The following is a 23,727-nucleotide window of genomic DNA, read 5'->3' on the forward strand; positions in this document are numbered from 1 at the left end:
ATAATTTATTTTAGTTGCCACAGAATTTTACGTATCATTACTCAGATTGGAAATCTCAATCAGGGTCATTCCTAACTCTCTGGCCCATCCCCCCATGGCCGATTGGCCCTTGGGTAGTATCAGTTCTATGCCCTTTTGCAGCTCTTTTTCTCTGTGTCCCTACTGTTTGCCATTCATTCTTTGCACTTGTAATTTTTTGACTAGACTAATGCAGTATCTTCTTACCTGATCTCTTGAAATCTGGTCTACCTTTTTAAAAATCTTTTTTTTTTCCTCAAACACTGACATTTATAGTAGTGTTTCTTAACTGATAATCAAAAATATTCCAAAGAGTATATTGCACCTAATAAACTATGAATCAAAAGCTATTGTCAGTTGTATGTTTGGATATAATTAGATGAAATCAGGCATGGTAATTTTTCTAGTCACATGATACCTGAATAAACATGATATTCTGATGATGTTGGGTTTAGGATATGAATGCATACAGTATACTTCAGATAAGATTTTGAATTTCTAATATTTGAATTTGGTTCTTCCCGAAATATGTCATTTAGGATGTTGTTTGTTAATATTTTATGCTTTGTACATAATTAGTTTTGAATTAAATGGTATAAGACTGGTTAAATCCAAATTCATAATTTATACTGTTTTAAAACAACTAATCTATCATAATTAATTTTTTTAACTTAAAGTTACTTTTTTTGAAACCACTCTTCAGAAGGATGATAAAATTATTTTTGACCGTGGAAGCATTTCCTGCGTTAAAAAATGATCGTTGAAACCGTTCAAGGTCAGGTTTCAACTCCTCAGCACAGCTCTAATCAGCCTGGACTTGGGCAGCTTTAAAGCCTTTGTAGTCAAGCATCTGATGTTGCAGCCACAGTTGACTACAGCTGAGCCTTGAACAACTTGGTTTTTTGAAATTTGTGAGTCCACTTATACATGAATATTTTTCAGTAGTAAATGCTACAATACGACACATTCTGTGGTTGGTTGAGTCTGCAAACATGGAGGAACTGCAGATTCAAAGAACTGACTCTAAATTATATGTGGATTAACCCCCGTGTTGCTCAAGGGTCAACTGTACTTGCCTTTTGCTGTGAAATTTCCTCCATAATCTTTTCACAATTTGGAAAGTACAAGTAGAGCCCCATGAGACATTCAGGTACAGTGTGTGTGTGTGTGTGTGTGTGAAAATATGTGTGTTGCATGCACTTCTGATGGTTATCATATTGTTCTACAAGAGTCTATGACATTGGATTGCTGAATGGGGAGGAAGTACTTTTTGGGTAGAATATCTCAAACTAATGTAATAAATTTGCAAAAGGACTCCTCCTGGTTCCCATGTTGAAGTCATAAGAACAGTGATTAGTTAATCTGCTCTAGCTGCCATAGCAAAACACTGTACACTAGGCGGCTTAAACAGCAGAAATGTATCTTCTCACAGTTCTGGAAGCTGGAAGCCCCAGGTCAAGGTCTCACAGGGTAGGTTTCTGGAGTGGCCTCTCTTCCTGGCTTGCAGACAGCCACCTTCTCGCTGTGTCCTTTCCTTGGTGTGTATGTGCAGAGGGAGAGAGAGCTCTTCAGTATCTCTTCTTATAAGGACACAGCTCCCATCAGATCAAGGCTCCATCCTTATGACCTCTTTCAGCCTTAATCACTCTCTTAATAAAGCCACAATGGGGACTAGGGCTTCAGCATAGGAACTTGAGGGGTGGGCACAAAAATTCAGTTTACAACAGTGATTCGAAATTTGAAACTTTACACTTCTAGAATTTATGGCTTACCATAGAATTTTTCTAGAATTTTGAGTATCTGATTCAACTTTAAAGGTATTCATAACAATATGTTTAACTGTGTACTATGCTTCTGTTTTTACATACATCTAATATGTATTTTCACATGTTGTTCCTAACATAAACCAGTAGAATACTTGGCTTAAGTTTCATGTTCAAATATAATGTGTATATTAATATAACAAATTGATTTGGGTTTTATTTGAAGCCTTTGGTAAAAATAACTGTGGTGATTGCATATAACCCTCAAGACATCAATATTCACTAAGGTGTACAATTATAGCTCTGAAATGGCCATTTCTTAATGCAACTTTTTATTCTGTCAAGCTTTCTTTCTCCATTCTTCCAAATAATTGAACAAAAAAGGTAATTTAGGTGATTTCAGCTTTATCAAGATCTAGGTATAATTTACTCCAGAAATACTGAGCACTCTATAAATATTTCAGTGCAGAAATGGATGTAAAATTATATTGTATGAGAGTCTTTCTAAGTATCCTATGCAGGTGAAAATCTTTGGGGAGGAATAGGCATTTAACTGGGGTGATTTTCTTTAATTTTTTTTTCTAGGTGGTGGTTTTCTTATCTTTTCATTTCATTGCTTATGCTCTTAATTGCCACATGCCTAACTGATTTTAGTTTTGCTTCGTTGTTTGAACTTGACAACATAATTCAAATGCAAAGCAGTTGATATGCTGACATGGGGACTTCTTTTTATAGTTGATTTGTTTTCAGAGGAATAAAAATTATGACATTTTGTTAAGCCAGGTTTTTTAAAAGCTGCAGTGCATAATTCCCAAGAATAAGTTCTAGTTCTTTCAGGACAATTAGGACTATTTATCCTCTACCTCCTGAGATGCCTATGCAAAATCAGATCAATAATTGTGGGCTGGGATTTTCTCTAAAATTGGGATGATTCCTATTAACCTTTTTGAAAAAGGCTTGTGGCTTGTATTTAGGCTCAACTCTGTCTTTGGTGTGTTGGTAAGCAGCTTCTGGCCAGGTTCACTGTGCTCAGGTGTGTGGGTACCAAGCTTTTCCAGGTGCTTAGTGCTCAAATGAGAGGACATCAGAGGAAAGGAAAACAAGTTGGGGAGATGTTATTCAATTAAATGCCTACCAAGTGCCTCCTTTGTGCTCAGTGGGTAAGACCATGGGGGGTTTGTGGAAGCTTTAAGGCATATCTTCATTCCATTATTAAGCACATGGTATGTTCTTGAGACTGTGGAAGTTGCTGGATTAATAGATGAATAAAATGAAGTTCCTGCTTTTGAAGATTTAACAGCATGGTTCCAAACCATTCTTTTCTCGTCATTCAGTTATGCCTTTTAACCTTTCCTCTGTGAAGTATATCTTCAGCCTAGTACGTAATTGTTTTGTATTTTTATTAAAAAATAAATTTAGGAATTTCTAAGTTCTTTCCTGAATTCTTAAAAAATTATGTGATATTCCGAAAAGAAGTGTATTTCCATCATGAATATAAGTTCATTAAGGTTAGGGACACACATCTTTGTGTTCTTAATTTATTTTACCTAGTGCCAAGTTACCATGCTTTATATAGTATGTCAAGCAAATTAATGAGTCAGGACTTGATGATTAAAAAAATACCTAATATCCTTTGATCATTTACTTATATTAGGCCCAATACTAAGGATTTTACATTTATTATCTTTATAAAATTTTTCGAAGCTGGTACGCTGATGATATTATATTTCCCTTTTTACAGAAAGGGAAACTGAGGCAGATGAGAATACATAGTTTGAGATAGTTCATTCAGCTGGTGAGTGACAAATCTGAGATTTGATGTCTGGTTCAGTACCAGCTACACTTAGCCTTTTTAAGTATTTGTGGCCTGAGCTTGATAACATTTTTATTTTAAAAAATATTGGTCATATGATTCTATCAAGTAAATGCTCCCCACCCCCACCCCCTTAACAGCCTTTCTGGCTAACTGTTGATTATCGATGCATATTACTCACTGAGATTAAAGTCTAGTCTGAGGATTTGTGTATACTCTTTCCATTTATGGCCTAATTGTAAATAGGGTTGAAAACTTTTTAAATTTCCATTTAGATTTGGAAGATGCAAAGCCTTCTGTGAACTTTAACTGTCATGACCTTGTACAACATGAGGAGGATGATCTTGAGTGAAGATTGGGCTTATGGACAGTATTGAGACATATATGAAAGGCAGCTTGTTATTGTTTGATTTAGAAGGTGATGCTGTGAGGGTAGGAAACATACTTCAGGTAATGGAAGAATGGTAATGGAATCTTTAAAGCATTTCTTCATAGGACTCTCACTCTTTTGTTGATATTGGAGGTATAATTGGAACTTGTTTTTGGGGAAACTCACTAACTGTGACCATTCAAAGCATAATTGCTGACAAAGGCAATTTTAGAGAGTATCAGTTACTGCTTTTGTGAAATAACTGAATGAAAATAGACAAGATTGACTAAACCGTGCTTAGTAGAGGAGGCTAAGTTATTAACATAGCCTTGCTCTCCTTTTAAGACATACATTTAGGGTAGGAAAAGGAGGTCCAAATGAAAAAAAAAATGAGTATGGTCAAAACCAAAATGACTGCATTCTTTAGGAAATTTTCTTAAGCAGAGAATAAGCTTTCCTGTTATTGGTAATCTGTGTCATGATCACTTATCCATCCTTCCTCATCCATCCTCTGGGAAGTAGAAAAATAACTACTCTTTCATTTTTCTGTTTCTTTTTTCCATTTACAAAAGACAGATGGAACACGCCCAGGCACAGTGCTTTCTCTATCAGGCCACTGCACAGAGCCTGAATTCATGACTTCATTCCTCTCTAACCAGTCTGTATGAAATACAACAATTTGTACAATGATTATATTTCAATTTGTGCTTAATTTGTGTTCCTTTAAGGTGACCTTCTGGTTGCTAGATGTAGAAAAATGGCATCATGAAGATTTGTTGGAGTAAGTTGTTGCTAGTGGGATGGTCTAAGAATGGCTCGAATTCTAAATACAGAATTAGGATTAGCAAAGATCGTTTTGGAATACCCCTATACCGTCTCCCCAAGAAGGAAAGTGCTGAATCAGATACATGGAAAGCACTCTTTGGAATTACTTAGAACAGTTCACATGGTTTTATTTTAATTTTTAATTAATTAATTATTTATTTATTTGTCTTTTTGCTATTTCTTGGGCCGCTTCCGTGGCACATGGAGGTTCCCAGGCTAGGGGTCGAATTGGAGCTGTAGCTGCCAGCCTACGCCAGAGCCACAGCAACGCAGGATCCGAGCCGCGTCTGCAACCTACACGACAGCTCACGGCAACGCCGGATAGTTAACCCACTGAGCAAGGGCAGGGATTGAACCTGCAACCTCATGGTTCCTAGTCAGATTTGTTAACCACTGCACCATGACGGGAACTCCTATTTTAATTTTTTAAAAATTAAAAATTTTTGGAGTATAGTTGACTTACAATGTTGTGTTAGTTTCAGGTGCACAGCAAAGTAGATCAGTTATACATATAATATATCCATTCTATTTTACCATATAGGTTATTACAAACTGTTGAAAGGATTTCCCTGTGTTATAAGTGGGTCCTTATTAATAATCTGTTTTATGCAGTAGTATGCATATGTTATTCCCACCCCTCTAATTCATCCTCTCCTGCCACATTTTTGGTTTTCCCCTGTGGTGTAACCATAAGCTTTGTTCATTTAAAATTAGGATTGGGCATTCCCATTGTGGCTCAGTGGATACAAACTTGACTAATATCCATGAAGATGCGGGTGCAATCCCTGGCCGCTCTCTGTGATTTAAGGATCCAGTGTTCCATGAGCTGCAGTGTAGGTCGCAGACGTAGCTCAGACCTAGTGTTGCTGTGGCTGTGGGGTAGGCTAGAAGCTGTATCTCTGATTTGACCCCTAGCCTAGGAACTTCTATATGCCATACCTGTGGTCCTATAAGAAAAAAAAAAAAAAAGAAAAGAAAAAAGAAAATTAGGATTGATTTAATTAATTGTTTTTAGATATTCTTTTGAGTCAAACAACTTAAAACTTTTAGTTTTCAACGTTTTATAAATTAGGTTGTATGTTAGGTACAGTGGTTCATTCTTACCTTTTCTCATACGAGAGTGATGAGGAATTACAAAATGGTGTCTATAGAATTTTGAATAGGAGCAGATAATTATCTAAATTTTAAAACTGGCCTTTCCCTTACCCAATTTTCCACCACCTGGTAACCCAAGGAATTTCTGGGCCTTATCTGAACCTTTTCTTGTGGTAAGAGAGTAATGGGCTGAATAATTCTTAATTCTTAATACCTAAGGAGTTACACCCTTTGATAAAGTCGCAGCTAGTTTACATAGAGGGCCATCTGCTATTGTCATTATTATCCCAACTTTTAGCCATGCTTTTGAGAATTTATTTGAATGCAAGCTTCCTGAGAAACAGGGCATTCAGAGCAGCCTCTCCCACAGTAGGATGCAATCTAAGATGTGAATGAAGTTTAATTCAGAGCAATAACATTTTGTTCCTCTTAAGGACTTGTATGTACATCGTATAGCCTTAAACTTTTATTTTATAGATCAGTAAACCAAGACTTGGAGAAGATGAGTTGTCCACCATAATAGGACTAGTAAATATGTGACTTATTTTTAAACTTAGAAAAGGTTGATCATTTCAGAATTTGAGAAGAATGTGCAAAAGCCCTGTAGTAAGTGAAGGACAAACTGAAAAAGAAAAAGAAGATAAGTCTTCTAAGGTAATATTAGAAGGGACATGTCTTTCAATTGGTTTTCCTGAAGTGATGGTTTTCATTGATCCTGTCACCCTCTATTACCCTGATTTTATTTGCTTCCAATACTACATACTTGTAACAAGTTTGGCAGAAGTTAGGGGTGCAAGAGAGATTGTGTTGTAATTTATACTTCAAATATAATCTTTTTTTTTTTTTTTTTTTTTTTTGGTCTTTTTAGAGCTGCACCATGGCATATGGAGGTTCCCAAGCTATGGGACGAATCAGAGCTATTGCTGCTGGTCTACACCACTGCCACTTGGGATACAAGCTGCATCTGCAGCCACACCAGGGCTCATGGCAACGCCGGCTCCTTAACCCACTGAGAAAGGCCAGGGATCGAACATGCGTCCTCATGGATGCTAGGCAGATTTATTTCTGCTGAGCCACGATGGGAACTCCAAATGTTATCTGGTATTTTTGTTGCCATCAAGACCTTGCCCGAAGGGTGACTATGAGAAAAATAAGGGAGGGGTTGTGGTTGCCTTATGTTCCTGCCTCAGTCGTAAGCACCACTAAGCCCAGGGAGACACAATGCCTTTGATCATTTTATTGAATATGCTTATTCCAGTTATGCTCTGAAATGCCTATAATATGAGTAATTTGTGAAGCAAGGCTGAATAGCTTTTCCTGCGGACGGTTTGATGCAAACAGGCCGTCATCCTGCCTCCATTTTCCCTTTTCAGGTTTTCCTTGTGGACTCATGCAGCCTACTCCATTTCTTCATTCACACCATGATGATATATTTAATTTATGTTTACTCATTAAATTTTCCTTTGTTCTCTTTAAAAAAGAATAGCAATCTTTAAATGTAATCACAATAAAATTGAGTGGCTGAGAAGTCCAATGAATAAATGAAAACATTGTCAACTACTGTGAACTTACAGCAAAAATCTAGTTTTCATTTATTGATTCATTTTCCCGGCATTAACTCATTTGACTTTTCTTTATAAATGGATCTTAGTATATAAATACAGTATGAATTATATATAGTGATTATTTTATGGATTAAATGAATTTACACCCAATACAATTTGGAGAATGAATTCCTGATCTGTTGTTTTAGTCTTCACTTATAATATGATAATACTGATCTCCGACCTTTCCCCTGCTTATGGTTGTCATACAGATTAAAATTTAAAAATAGATTCGAAAGCCTATTACAACTGCATATTGCTGATTATAATAAATCCTTTGCAATTAGTTTAAATATTTTCAGATTATTTTTCTCAGGTTTTGAAAATTAAGGTCCAAGAAAATACCTCTAATTTGTATTTACTTTATAGCGTAGATATTATATAAGGATAGGTATCATGAAGTCCCAAAGTAGTAGTTAAATACAGTTTCACTTCTCACATTACAGTCTGAAGGTGGAGAGTCCCAGGAATGATGAGATAGCTGTGTTAAGTCAGGATATCCAAGAAGCAGATTCCTCTTGTCTTGTTGCTCTACTGTCCTCAGGATTTTGTCTTCATCTGGTGGTCTAACATAACTTGCCACCAAATTCGTGTTCCAAGAAGCAGGTAGAAGAAGGGGCACACACAGTCCCTTGGTAGATAGGTGCTAAACATTGAGTACTATAGCATTCCTCATGTCCTATTTGCCAGACATATTGTTGCATTTAGCCCAAGGGGAAGCTGGAGTGTATAGTGTGTTATAGGAGGCATGTTCCCAGCTAAAAAGTGGGAGTCTTAGCTGTAGGGAAAGTTGGCTATTGGAGAACAGTCACCAGCCTCAGCTGTATTTATTTTTAAATTAAACCCGGTGCTTGGCTTGATTTAGACTAAATATTTATTAAAATTTGTGACATTTGAAAAAAATTACCTATATACTTTATGCAAACACTAACATATTCTTTAAAGTCTGACTCTACTCAGCCTGTTAGGACCTTTACCATTTCTTGTCCTCTACCCTCCACCTCCACAGTCCAATGCAAGTATTAAATACCACCTTCTCAGTGAAGAGGTTTTTAATTCTAGCTTTAAGTCATCATTTTATCCATTATTATTCCATTATAATATGTGTATTCCTTTGTTGTACTATCTAATAAACTCTCTTAAATATTCTCTTGTTATAATAAGATTGCAGTTTCCTTAATGGTAGAGTTCATGTCTCATTGATCCTTCTCTTCCCTGTGGTGCCCTTCATATAATAGGCTTATGATACTTTCTGAATGGAAATTTGAGTTCAGCTCTATTTCTGTTTCCAATGTAATGTGTTATCCTGGATAAATCAGTCAGTCTTTGTGTATGTGTGTCTTTCTTCTCCAGAAAAATAGGAAAAAATACAGGTCTTTATATGCACCATAGGGCTGAAATGAAGATAAAATAATTTTTAAGTGTACTGTCGATTGTATATTTGATTTGTGAGATTTCATACTTTGCCACATTATTAGGACTTTAGAAAAATTAATCAAGATGGAATGGATTATCAAGTCAAATTTGTATTCCGAGATGTTCTACAGTAGTATTTTGGCACATTTAATAAGAAATATATAATATTTAATACTTAATTTTTAATCTAAAATTTCATGATAAATTAGGAGAGTGATTCTCATTACTTGGTGTTCTTAATTCTGATTCCATGATTAGATTTAAAACCATTGTACTTGATAAAGCAGAGCCTGAATTGTTTTTAATTACAGTATCTGACAGTGACTAATGTTGGGATTCTGGGATCAGGGATTTTTTCGATTTACAATATACTAATGGATAAATTGTTCTTCACTAAATGAAATACTTTGGGGAGGATCTTATTTGTAATTTAGAAGGTATATTTCTCCAGCTCTCATACTTGGGCCACGTTAGCTTTTTGAATGTACAGTATAGATGTTCTGATTCTTCTGCTTTTCCACCCTGCAAACATGTATGTTAACATGTCATATCCTGAAAGTACCTCTTACTGATTATCTAACTGATATTTTTTGGGGGGAGAGATGTGTCTCACAGTTCTGTGTATTTGTACTATCACCCAAATTTTGTTTGAAATTTGATTCAGAAGCTTTAAATATACAAAATGAAATTTTGGAGAATAGTTAGCAAAACCACTTTGCTGTATTGGCAGAGGTCTGCATTTAAACATATAGGAAATGATTAATTTCTGGGAAAATCCACATCATTGTGTGTGCTTCTGTCATTAAGGTTCTCAAAGTTTTGTCTCGTTTAGTACTTTCTGAATATTCATATTATATAAGAAGTTTTCCATTATACTGAAATAGTCTTGCTGTCCATAAACTAAATACTATAGAATAGAGTATATTTTACTGTTGAAGAGCGATCTGATTTCCAAGATTCTTGTAAATTTCATATATGCTCATCCCTTAGCTTCTGTTGGTTATTACCATCACTGCCTCCCTAATAGCTACGTGTCATTTAAGATCAGATTATCTCCCCTGGAAACTGTTCCCTCAATTCCTAGGCAGAAATATAGTCCCTTCTTTTGTATCACAAGGGAGGTTTTAATGTAACTTTATCACAGTACTTTTAGTTTATGTGTCTTTCTCCCAACGATACTAAGAATTCCAACATAGCTAGAGATGTATTGTACTGTTTATATATCCCTGTATAGTTCCTAGATCATGGAAGACATCTCAGAAGATATTTCATTGAACATGTATTACATTCAGATATATTTATCTGACAACTGTAAAAGGGATGGTTTGAGGAGACTTTTATTCTTGAGTTTTTTTTTTGTTTTTTTTTTTGTCCTTTTGCTATTTTTTTGGGCCACTCCCACGGCATATGGAGGTTCCCAGGCTAGGGGTCAAATCGGAGCTGTAGCCACCGGCCTACACCAGAGCCACAGCAACGCGGGATCCGAGCCGCGTCTGCAACCTACACCACAGCTCATGGCAATGCCGGATCGTTAACCCACTGAGCAAGGGCAGGGACCGAACCCGCAACCTCATGGTTCCTAGTCGGATTCGCTAACCACTGCGCCACGACGGGAACTCCAAGACTTTTATTCTTACTATACTTGGTCAGACTCACAGGTTATGCAATAGAGGGTCAATATGTCAAACTTAAGGACTTAAGATTTTAGAGGAGAAAAAGCATCGCATATTGCTAGGCACCAAGAGAACTGTAAGTTTGAGCTAAGCAAGTGGTCTCTTCTTTTCAGAGTGATATTTTCTGAGTCTTTTGCCTAGGTGATGAATTCAATGCATTTTCCTTATGAGAGACATGCCATTTTTTAAATGAGATGCAGTGCAGTTAGTGGAGAGTGTCCAGAAAAACATGAGTATTGTGTTTGGTTCAAATGTCTACACAATTTCTGGATATTCGACATTAATGGAATAATGGACTCTAGAACCCAAGTATATCCTGAATGGGTAGAGGAAATTGTGTACTAGATGGACATTACCAAGCCTTTTCCTTTTAGTAACTGGCAAGAATGGGATGAATAAGGCCAGTAGAATAAGTGAAATGAAATTAGAAGACAGAATTCTATTAATTTTAAATGGGACTATTTATGATGAACAGTCTTATAGTCGTTTGCTTGATGCAAGTAATAATTTGGGTAAGCACATAGAAAATAATGCTGCAGTGATTTTACCCATTTAATTTTATTTTAGACACACTCTGGAAATTGAGAAACTTGGTAAATTTCAACTGGGATTGTTTCAGTTTTCAGTATTATATTAGTTTAGGAGAAAGGGGCAAGTAAAAAGGAAATATATAGTCTTAAATCTTGTCTTAGGAAGATAGAAAAAGTGAATTCTCTCATTAAACTTTGAAAACTATATATAATGTCACTTAGTTTCTAAAAAGCCTGCTCACTAAGAAATGAGAAGAAAAATGAGTATTTTTTAAGTTGGCTTGTTCTTGTTCTTTGACATGTAATCGCTCCCGGGGCTCATTGATCATTTTTTTAATTATTCCTACCATTGGAAGTTGTTACTCATTCAAAGGTTCCTGGCGCTGTCTGCACAGTGAGCAAGTGCAGTCAGTGTAGGGCTGTTGAATCTGTGGAGTCTGGTAATGCGGTCAGGGCAATGGTAGTTAGGATTACAAAAGTGGGATTCAGGAGGAAGAAGGCATATTTGGTATTACCAGGCAAAGCTTCATTGGTTAATCTGGCTTTGCTTTCCCATCTCCTGGTAAAGCTAATTTTTTTTTTTTGAATACCAGAATAATTTGATCCTGTATGCCAAGTTTAGAAGACTAGCCTTGGAAACCAATATTGTGTTTTCTCTCTTCCCTCAGGACAAAGTATGTTCCATTTGGGACCGCCTCAACTACCTTACCAGGCAGCACCAGGTCTTCATATGCTTTCAGTTTACCTTCTGCTAAAAAGGATCTTTCCTTGAATGTTCATATTTTCACCTTGAGAAGGCAATATGTCTATATAGGATGGGTTAAGCAGCTATAAATAAATGTGACGTAGTAGAAGCGTGGTTTGTGGGAGTTTTACTTTATATACACATATATAATATTTTCCAGTCTGGTTTCAGACCCCGGCATGGCTTGGAGACAGCGTTGGTGTGTATGAAGGATCTTCCTCGAATGAAGGATTTGGGACAACTTTCCATGATGATTATATTAGAGCCTCAGCTGCTTTCGTGTTGGTCATGAGGTGATGCTGAACCGAATGCTTGAACTAGCAGGAGTGGCTGGGATTGCATTGGAGTGGTTCCGTTCATTCCTTCCGGGTAGGTACCAGCTAGTGATGTTGGGTGCAAATGGACATTGAGGGTCCTCCCGTATGGAACCTGTCGTTGTCGCTCATTCCCCTGTTCACGTTCCATGGGTTTGAGAAGACAACTGGACACCTGGAGGCCAGGCAGTAACTAGAATGATTGTGAAGAAAGTTATGAGGGTGATTCCCAGCTTGGTGTCGCTCACATACGTCATTTCAGTTTTGTCAGTGTGACAGTGCAGACTAGAATTGAAACTGAGTGTGACTTGTTGGAAAGTGAAAATCTGGGAGGCCCCGCTGTGCTTTCTGATTTCTCTGTCTGAATTGTGTCAACTGTGGCCATATTTTGCCTCCAAATTCATCTACACACAGAAATCCTATTGCGCCATTAGATAGAAATGTTTTATTTTCCTTTCTGGTATATATATATCCGGAGCCTTCTTCCCCGTGAACAACGACTACATCTCCATCATCTTTCTTGCTGAAGTTGTAGTCTGCTTGTTCACCCTTTTGCTTGGGGCTCTTTTAAGCAGTCTGACTACATTAATAAATGTTCTTAAGGGTGATAGCTGATTTTTCCCAGTGAATGTTTTGCTTTATCTTCACTGGGAGCGCTTCCTTTTTCTAACCCTGTTTTACTAAGAATCAAATTGGGCTGCACTTGTTAATAAATACTGCCTCTCCTTCTCCTTAAACTGCTCAGGCATTTTAAGTTTTTAGAGAGAATTTGCTGGAGTTTCTTCAATTTTGAACAAGGTATTTAGAAGTTTGGTGCCTCTTCTTGGTTGTTATTTATTTATGTAATGTTATTTCAGTTATTTTCCTTTATGGTAACAAAAAGCTTGCTGGGTGTTGAACATGGAGGAGTTTTTATTGGGTCCAAGAGTGGAATACAGGTAAAGAAATGAAAAGAACAAACACAGATGTGTGTGTCTGTAAATATCATTAGAACTGTCTATTGACTGTCATTTTGGCAAAAGGGCAGGAAACTAACATTTATGCAGTAACTGATCAGTGTCAGGCACTGAGCCAAGCAGTTTCAATTTTTTAGCTCATTTAATCCACACAGTAACATTGAGAAGTGGATGTTATGTCTTCATTTTACAGATGAGGAAATTGATGCTGAGAAGTTAGGTATCTTGCCTAGCTTCACACAATTATAAGTAGAAGCTTGTATTTGAGCCTGGATCTGGCTGATTCCAAAGCTCAGTCTTTCCATCACAGTCAAACGTTAGGCCACAGGCAAATATTAGACATGAAGTGGGGAGGGGGTCCCAAAGGGGGGGGGGAACAGAAGAAAAAGAATGCCTATTAAAAGTCTTGAACAAACCAAGAGGAAATGAGAGACATAGGAATGCATTAGCATAACATTTATTTTGAACATTTCCAGAATTTTCTTAAAGCTCAGTTTAACAAGCTAAGTGACAAAAAGAGCAAGTTTAGCATCATCAGGTGTTTACATTTATGAGATGAAGAGGTTGAGAATTTCAGATTTTTTATCATCTCTTTGGACATTTGTTCGTTCTCTGTTTGGAAATTGAAGTAATGATACCCCACAGTGGTTCCTAGGGCAACTAGAAAGATTGGGGCATGGAAGCTGATCAGGTATTAGTAGTTATCTGAGGAGAGATAGCAGTTGGAGACCAACACCAGGTGTTTACTGTTTATAAAACCTTTTTTTTAAAAAATGCATTTGCAAGCTTTTCTTTGTGGAACCTCAGCTTACTGTTGCCTTTTGTGTATAAATGGTGCTTGAGACTGAGGAGGAGGTGAATTTTTGTGTTCTTAAATAGTAATATATCTGGATTTCAGTAAATACCTATTTACCTCTTTGAATGAAATTTGGATCAACATTGTCAGTTTTCCTTTTTATTTGATAGACAGCTGTCTCCCAATGTCCCAGTAGATTCATTTCAGGTATAGCCAGAGAGAATGTTGTTTATGTGTTTATAAACTAACATTTGGCAATAGAAAGGTACTATATTACATATTAAAGTTATTACTGTTATCCTAATATGTCATGCTCTTTTTAATTATGTTCATGGTACCTTAGAAAACACTCAGCCTCCCCAAGGAGGTAAAGCTCTTTAACTGTAATGATTTTCACCTTTAATGCTATGTTTTATCTCCTAGCAGCTCATGAAGTAATGGTCATAATTGAATTCAGCACCTTAAGATTTCCTGACTTAGCTTAAGTGAAATATTGATTTCATGAAATTAAGTGGCAGGTGCATCGAGGAACTATTTCCTGAAAGTTTTAACAGGCTATTTAAAGCCTCAAGAATAATAATTCAGATTAAATGAGTGGGTTGGAGTTGTACTTACTTAAATAAGATGTTTGCCAAATGGCCAGGAGCCATGGTATCCAAAGTTTTGTTTTTTGAAACATTGAAAAATGAAGGCAGAAGAACATTTCTCTTCTCTTATTTTTCCATAAACATAGATATTTCTCTATAATTTTAGTAGCCATTTAATCAGTTACCATTTAATTAGTTGATTAAATAGGGCTCCAGGTTTTAAGTAATTTTTCTTGAATTATTACCTTGGCTCACAAATTCTCTTCCTTTCTACCCTGATTATATTTGCATATTGTTTTCTCTTTTTGTTGCTGGAGTTGTTGTCTGGAGGGTCTCTGTGTGCCTAGCTGAAACATTGATGTTGCTGTAAAATAATGTACAGGAAATCTTGTTTTGTCTAAAGATACATTTCTCCCCATGGGTCATCAAAATGCGCATTTTTTCCCAAAGGAAGATGTTTATTTCTGTAAAACGAGGTAATACATAAATAACATATTAGTAGCATTACTTTTGGAATTTATCAATATGTATGGGTGTATAATTTTATAGTTTTCAGAAAACGTTAGCCTCAAACAGTATTATTTATTCTCTTTTGACATGCATATTGATCTAGCCATTCTTACCTTTTTTTTCATTGCTTTCCTCTGTAGGGAAGAGTGTTAATTTGGGTTGTAGCAGACATCAGCTTTCTGCGATCCCTACTCCCAACTACATCTCTCATGAATCATATTTCCCAGAGGGTGAAATTAAAACAAGAACTAGGTGTATTAAATTTCTTTTAGGCCTACTGCCAGATTCTTAGATGTATTTTTAGGTGTCGAATACTCAGTTTGGGAAGGGGAGGATGCTTAAATTCATTGCTTGTTGTATTTATTCTTCCTTTCTCAGAGCATATTGTTTCCAAAAGAGATCTTACCTAAGAACTTAGGCCCCTTATAAAGTTTGTTTTTACTTCTGTCTGAATTTTGTGGATGTATTTCATGCTATTCCAAGTAATTATGGTGTTTGAATTTCACAAAGCTTCTATTTCATAGCAGAAAGCTATGTTTATTAAATATATTTTTATGGTAATACTTTTAATCAAGGCAGACAGCTGCCCCTGAATGTGTTGCCTTGAGAATGCAAGTGGTCAAAGAAAGAGGAGGTGGAGGGAGGAAGGGAGAAGAAGGCTAAATTAAATTGACATTTGTCCTGTGGTATGACTGCCCATCTTAACAGTAGTGGTTGGTGTAGTTATTTTTAGACATTTCCTTTATCAAACATTTAAAGGTAGAAATTTTCCCATAGCCTGCAAAACTCTGAGTTGAATTCTTTTGACATCCCGCTGATTAAGGCATTTCCGATGAGAAGTACCAGAGTCCTTCTGCACAGAAGGGGTAGGAGGATGAATCAGAAATGAAATAATGGACAGGGGAAAGCTAATTAAAATGTCCATGGAACATATAATGTGTTAGTTGTGTGTAATGTTCTCAACATTAGATACAAACATCATCAAAAGTTTAAACATGAATGTCATACCGTTGGAAGAAATTAGAAAAATTCAAATCACCTTTGAGAGGGAATGACTTTTCACAGTTAGAAGCTGTAAAATAAATTACAAAGGGAAAGGTGGACATAATTGACTACATAAGGTTTTATGGTTGCATATCCAAAAAAAAAAAAAAACCATTATTATGTGACAATGGAGAACATATTTTAGTTACTATTTTTAGCAAATATAGGCTTGCAGTATTATATAGAGATCAGTAAAACAAAAAATGTTAATAACTTTAGAACCCTGTGGTCGAAGGTCAGAGGTGCTTCAGTGCATAAAACTAGGGAATAAGTAAGTGCGTAGATAAGATTTGATCTTATTAATCATAGAAATGTAAGGTAAAGTAACCACTGGAGATTGTCTATTAGTTTTCCTAGTAAATTAATGAGTGCAAGCACTTTGACCCTGGCTCCAAATGAGGTGTTCTGCTTGCATACTATTAAGGAGAATGTAAATCCAAACAGCTCATTTGAAAAGCCAATTGGCATTATTTGCAAAAGGTCATTATATAGCTTATATCTCCTAAATTAATAATGCCACTTCTGCAAGCCTATCCTAAAATATCCTTGAATGTAAGTGAAAAAGTATCATGTACACTAAAATATTCAAATCAATACTATTTCAATTATAAATAAAGGACATAATTTAAATGCTTACTGGTAGTAGCAGTGGTTCTCAAACTTGACTGCAGTGTAAATCATTTGGGAAAATATAAAAAAATCTTGATGCCTTAGCCTTCATTTAGAAATATTTATTTAATAAGTTTGGTGTTGCCTCAAAATTTGCATTTAAAAAAATTCCCCTAAAAATTCTAATACACCGCCAGACTGGAAACCACTGACTTAAAACAAGTTGATAGATTATTTTAAACCATTTGATATATTTATTATGGCTGTGTAATAGTATGGACAGAGTGTAACATAAAATGAAATATTGTGATTCAACATTTAGGTAAATTATAACTTTAAAATAGAAACATACTAGAAACATAGGCTAGAAGAAACTTCATAAAATGTTCAGAGTAGTTTTAAGAAATTGAATGTTTTTTAGTGTTTTTTTATCTTTTCTTAAATTGACAGATATGTAGTGATGTTCTTATTAATTTTTAAGAGAAAAACTATACTTAAAAGAAGGGTTCCTGCTCTCAAGATTCTGGCAGGATCCTCTAGGTAATTTCCTACTTATTGGTTGTTTCTCCCTATGAATATGAAGATTTATTCTGACTTCTAAAATATCATATCCTGAAGTTAGAGTATTACCTCATATTATTATAATGAAATCCTTCATAGGATTCTTTTTTCTGTTTTCTTTTTTTTTTCGTCTCCGAAATATTTTCTCATGTAGTTTTTTGACTTTGGAATGTAATAAGCTCAAGCCAGTCATTTTTCTCTTATTACTCTACATCCGTGCCTCTCAGTTTTCACCTTTCTGAATACCATCTATAGGCTGATGGTTCCCTAGTGTTTGTCTCTAACCCTAGCATTAATTCTGTGATGCGTATGTGTGTATCTGAATTTAGGATGCATACCTTTACATTAGTAAGTCCAGAACTAAATTCACCACATTGTTTTCTAAACCATCTCTTCTAAACTGCCAGTTTAAATTAATTATACCACCATTTACCCTCAGCCTCTGAAGCAATCCTAAATTCCTTCTGATCCCTTATCATACACATCTAGTCAGTTTCTATGTCCTACTGGTTTTTGTCTCCAATGTATTTCTTCTCTTGTATTTCTTGATTTTCTTTTCTTTTTTCTTTTTCTTGGTCCATCTCTCTTCCTTACCATCATTGCTCTGTTGAGGTTCTTGTTATCTGCAGTCCAATACTGCAGGCTCCTAATGGATCTGTCTTCTAGGTATGTCTCATTCTAGATCTGTCCTCAGCAGGACAAGGGTGTTTTCTTCCTTAAAATCTTCTGGGGCTCTCCATCATCATTTCCTGCATGGAACTCTTAAGCTCCTCTCCATGGAGTTTAAAATGGGTATAAATGTCATGCACATGGCGTGGTATGTACCTTCCATTTGGAATCTGATCTTAACCCTGTCCCCTAACTGCCCTGGAAATACCAAATAATCATGTTTCTGCAGACCACGTTTGGTTCTATCTCTGTGTGCCTTCTTCATGCTGCTCTCTCTACCTGGGATGACCACTTTACAGCCCTTTGATTCGATTAGCGAAATTGAAAGATTAATACCATTGACTAGGGTGGGGAAAATAGTTACACTCAGGGAAGGTAATTTGGACATAACTAACAATATTTTTAAAGTAACTTTTAATATAAAAATTGTATTTTCTGGAATCTATCCCAGAGAAAAAGTGATACATACTGCCTCAGTCTGTCCAGGCTGCTGTAACAGGATAACATAGACCAGGGTGACTTAAATACAACAGAAATTTGTTTTTCCCTCTTCTGAAGGGTGCAGAGTCCAAGGTCAAGGCACCCTTGGATTTAGAGTCTGGTGAAAGCCTGCTTTCTGGCACAGAGATGTTTGACTTCACATTGAGTCTTTACATGGGATGGGGGAGAGAGCTCTCTAGGGTCTCTTTTGTAAGAACACTAATCCTATGCATGACAGTTCCATCCTCATGACCTAGTCACCTCCCAGTGGCCCCCACCATCAAATACCATCTCACTGGGGATTAGATTTCGACATAGGAATTTTGAGGAGAACATAATCTATAGCACATATATTAAGGAGAAGTATATGCCAGATTCTTCATTACTTTTGATAGGTAAAATTAGATGCAAACTACATGTTAAATAATAAAGACTTTAAAATTATGATACAATCTATCTAGTCTATAGAATAATACGAGCAGTGTATGAATATTAAGAGCATTTAATATTCTATAGAACATGAAGAGCAAAAACTATCCCTTGGGAAAATCTCTCAGTCATGTTATTAAGTAAAAAGCATGTACCTACCAGTATGCACTAACTGCTCTCATTTGTGTTGAAAATAAATATAAGAGACCAAACCACAGAGTTGAATGCATGCATATGTATGAATGAAACTAGGAAAAGCTCTAGGAAGAAACAAGATAGATCTTTAATGGTCATTATTGCTGAAGCAGTGGGCAGGTTGGGGAAGTTGAGAGGAATCTATTACTTTTAACTCTCAGTAATGACCTCCCTTTACACTTTCATATAATTTCCATCATTTATTTATTTGCATAAAAATGTTTAAACATTAATATAAGTTGAAACAAGGTAGGAGGATCTGATAGAGAGAAGCCAAATTGTGGGTTAAAGAACAAAATGAGTAACAGTCTTTTTTTTTCTGTTTTGAAATTTTTTGAAAATGCAGAACAATATCACAGACCAGCAACCACCAGCTGGAATTAACAGTTGTGGACATGTTGTCATAGTTGCTTTGGATTTCTTTTAAATAAAGTCTGGCAGAAAAAGCTGGAGTCCCTTGATTTTCTTCTCTTCTCAGAGGCAATCAGTGTCATAGATTTGCTGTATAATGTTGTGGTTCAGAATTCTGTAGTTTCACTATGAATATATAGATAAAATATATTTCTGCTTATAATCACAACCTATTGGTGACCATTTAGTTTATTGATAGCTTTTGTCCTTAACAAATTATGACTTTGTGAATTTGCACTGAGTTTTTCTAGGATCTACACCAAAAAGTGGAATTGTTGATCTGTTAAGCATGCACACCTGTTTTTTGGTGGATTTTTTAAAAGTAGATATTGCCAGATGTCTTTCCAAATACGTTGTGTCAATTTATATTCTCACTGGAGTATTTCACAATTTCTATTTCTGTACATCCTCAACCAATATTTGGTATTGCCAAGCTTCAGAGTTTGTTCTGCACTATAAATCATTAGATGTTAGCTTATCACCAGCCCCTGGATGTTTTCTGAGCATCTGACTGGGCCCCAGCAGGGGCACACAAAAGAATCCCAATGAAGTCAGAGTCCTAAGGAGCCGATTGCTATGGAGCAGTAAGGTTTTGGATGGCACAGAACTAAATGCTGCAGTCCTAGGACAGGCAGTAATGCCTACAGAGGTTCAGAAACTATCGCCATGGACAGGAGAGTTAGTTAGAAGCTTCTAGGAGGAGAAGGTGAAGCATTCTTTACAAATGAGTAAGAAGAAAGGAGGACAGAGGGCACTGAAGTCATGGAGTGTGAAGGCAAAGGCAGCACAGCTAGAATGAACAGTATGCCAATTGTCTAACCATTATTAATTGCCCTTAAAACCTTAACCAGGAAGAGGTTAGCAGAGCTTTCATGCATGCCTGTTTTCAACTCATCATCTTACAGATGAGAAAATTGAGGCCCAGAGAAGTGAGGTCAGCTTGTATGAATCACTTAGCCTTTCTATTATGGATAAGTGTCAAAAATAAAATAAGCAGGGCATTTATTGGCTTGGACTTCCAATAGTTGATCTTCAACCTGACTAGATAATGCAGGAGTCCAAGTAATATCATCTTTCCCCCCACGTTTTCTTCCTGTGGTTTGCTCTGCTTGCCTGTGGTTGGTTTTGGGCTCAGCAGGCTCTGTCCTTGTGGAGGCAGAGGTCATCACTAGCTAATATTTTTTATACCTTTACAGCTAAGGTTTCTACTGAAAATAATGCTCATTTCCTATATTTCTCTATCAGTTCCCCAAAAGACAGTGAAACTCCCACCGTTTGGCCAGGTAGTGTAACCAGGCTGGCCTTTGAGGTAGGGAAATCAGGATCATTTCATTGATGGCTAAACTAGAATAAGGGAAAGTCCCTAAGAGAAAGGAATGGCAGGGCATGAAAATACATGATGGCCACGTAGCCTGTATGGCATGGAGGGTGTTTGACACACATGATGCAGTTGGGAGTTTAAAGAGAATAGAGATAATATTCATTGTGAGTGCTTTATGTCCACAGATCCATGATAGTAACAACAGTGATTAAAATTCTTGTTACCAAACACCCTTTGAGTACATTGGGATTCCTTGTCAAATAATATAAGGAAAATAAATATGTGTCTGTTCCCTGTGGAGTTCCCAAACTTGTTGGAAGTTGTTCAATCAGGAAAGTTAGAAGTGTAAACAGTTTGGATGAAAGGAAACCATGAGGGATATGCAAAGTGTTGAGATTGTAATACTGTAAGGAAGATAACCCTGGGGTCACAAATCACCATACAGGTGGCAGTTAAAAATTTTGTTTTGAATGGTAAATGGAGCAAGGGGTGTGGTATAGTTCCACACAGAGGGTTTCATGGGAGCCAAAACTGAGAGATGAGAAGCCATGGGAGGTACAAGAGTTGGATCCAGTTATAGGAGAATAGTCTGGGAGTGGGGGAGTAATTTGAGAGTTGAGGGAGGTGCCCAGGGTACTGTAGAGGATCCCACTGTGAGCCAAGGAGTTTGTGCTTTCATTGGTGGTCATTGAAAAGCAAGCACTGATTTAAAACAAAAGGTGTTCCCTGGAGGCTCAGTAGGTTAAGGACCTGGTATTGTCACTGCGGTGGCACAGGTTCAATCCCTGGCCCTGGAACTTCTGTATGTTGTGGGCATGGTCAAAAAAAAAAAAAAAAAAGAAAGAAAAGAAAACTCAGAAAAATCAATCCAGTGTGTGACATAGCCTGAACTCTGAGCATTGTTTTGTTTATTTTTGGTTTTTTACATAGGAAAACTACTCTGGCCACCAGTGGGTAGCTGAATTGGAGTGGGGATGTATTGAAGGCAGTGTTAGGGACGGGGGCTACAGAATTGTCCTCTTGTGCTATTAAGACTGTTTGAATTAGGATGTGAGAAAGTAAAAATGAGGGATAAAAGTTGTTGAGGCAGAATAATTCACGTGGTCTGAAAAATACTTCATTCCTGGGTGATGAAGAGGAGGATCCCACCCATCACTGAAGGAGAGAAATAGAGAATCAGGAGGAAGATCTCCACTGGGAAAGATGAGAAAGATGAATTTTATGTGGGGTAATGTAATATTGCAAATATATAGTATTTTCTTTTATATGTAGATACTATCTATAAATTTTTCAATGTTGTTTAAAGTACCTAGAATTCCCTGGTGGCCTAGCTGGTTAAGAATCCATCATTGTCACTGCTGTGGAGTGGGTTCAATCCCTGTTCTGGGAAATTCTGCATGCCACATGTGCAGCCAAAAAAATAAATAAAATGCATGGATATTTTTCAATTTTATAAGTCTAGACAAGGAAAAAAATCATTGTCACACAGCATTATTTTTTTCAGGGAAAAGATATTTATTTTATATACTTTTAAAATAATTTAAAGCATTTTGCTAATAAAATTAAGCATTCCCCCTGGGAGTATGATCACTTTTTCCTAACAATCCTAATCATAAATATAATTTAGCATTTCCCCAAGTATATTTTTTGGCATACTGTAATCAGGGATGTTACTACATATTATAATGGGAAAGATTTTTAAATTATGCTTAAGAAACAGAGTTAAGCAGTTTCTGAAGTTATATAGGATTTTTTTCAGAGATTTTAATATATATTTTCAATGGATTTGGTGAGTTTGCAAGGGAAGAATACAGCTTTTATGAAACTCCTTTGACAGTTTTTTTGAGCATCACTTGGGACTAATATCCCACAGAACACATTCAGAAATGCTACAATATTAGTCATCGCTAACAAAATACCTGCAAGTAGAGTATAGAAATTTAAATTTTTCAGAGTTCCTGTAGTGGCTCAGTGGTAACAAACCCAACTAGGATCCATGAGGTTGCGGATTCTATCCCTGTCCCTGCTCGATGGGTTAAGGATCTGGTTTTGCCGTGAGCTGTGGTATAGGTTGCAGATGTGGCTTGGATCCTGTGTTGCTGTGGCTGTGGTGTAGGCCAGAAGCTGCAGCTCTGATTCAGATACTAGCCTGGGAACTTACATATGTCACGGGTGCAGCCCTAAATAGCAAAAAAAGGAAAAAAAAGGAAATCTACATTTTTATACAAAACTAATTTATCATACCAGATATAATTAGTGTCTGTTCTTTTCTCTGATATATGGAATCTTTTTATTTTGGAAGATTTTTTTTTTGGCATAACTGAACATATTCTCTTTGAGATTACAGTTGTGGGGAAATCGTATAAAGTCCTAAAGGGCTGTCAAAGGCCATGAGTGGGCTGCCTCTGCATTGGAGTTGGTGTTAGAAGAAATCCACACACGATCCCATCTCAGTCATCTCCTTAGAATAAACTAGGGATAACATCTAAATTCCAGATGATTTTCTTCTTGTTGTGGCACATGCCTCAAGGCTCCTTTCTCCTGAATCCCTTGTCATTTCATATGTATTCAGAGAACTCAGTTCAACTCAGTCTGCATTTCTGTTTCGTGCAAAGCACTGTCAGAGTGCAAATTTATTTCAAGATGAGCTTGACATATATAATGTGCTCAGAAAATATTTATTCAACTAATGGATTGTGTTTTCTTTAATGATTCAGTTCTACAAAAAGGTATCTCAATTATGGACCTGAATTCTCTACTGTATTCTCTCAAAGTTCCTTCTCCCTTGGTTTTCATAGAGTACCATCACCTGAGCAAGACAACCAACAATGTCATCTTCTGCATTCTAGTTCTTTCTTTATATTATTTGAAATCTATCCTGGGGGAATCATTGCTATAGGCACCGTTGAGTGAAGATGGAGCCAATGTCTTACCATTTTCCAAGCATCTGACATTTCTCTGTGTCTTTCCTTCAAGTGCTAAATATTCTTCTT

The 23,727-nt window shown here is 36.5% G+C and overlaps 1 protein-coding gene across 1 annotated transcript in view; it reads left to right on the forward strand.

Annotated features, from left to right (window-relative positions):
- ASXL3 (additional sex combs like 3, transcriptional regulator) overlaps window positions 1–23,727 on the forward strand; it is a 184,413-nt gene that overhangs the window by 38,473 nt on the left and 122,213 nt on the right. The window contains 1 exon segment of the mRNA XM_021096220.1: window positions 12,377–12,379. Coding sequence (XP_020951879.1) covers window positions 12,377–12,379 — 3 coding nt within the window.

Source organism: Sus scrofa, chromosome 6, assembly GCF_000003025.6.
Source record: "Sus scrofa isolate TJ Tabasco breed Duroc chromosome 6, Sscrofa11.1, whole genome shotgun sequence".
NCBI lineage: Eukaryota > Metazoa > Chordata > Mammalia > Artiodactyla > Suidae > Sus > Sus scrofa.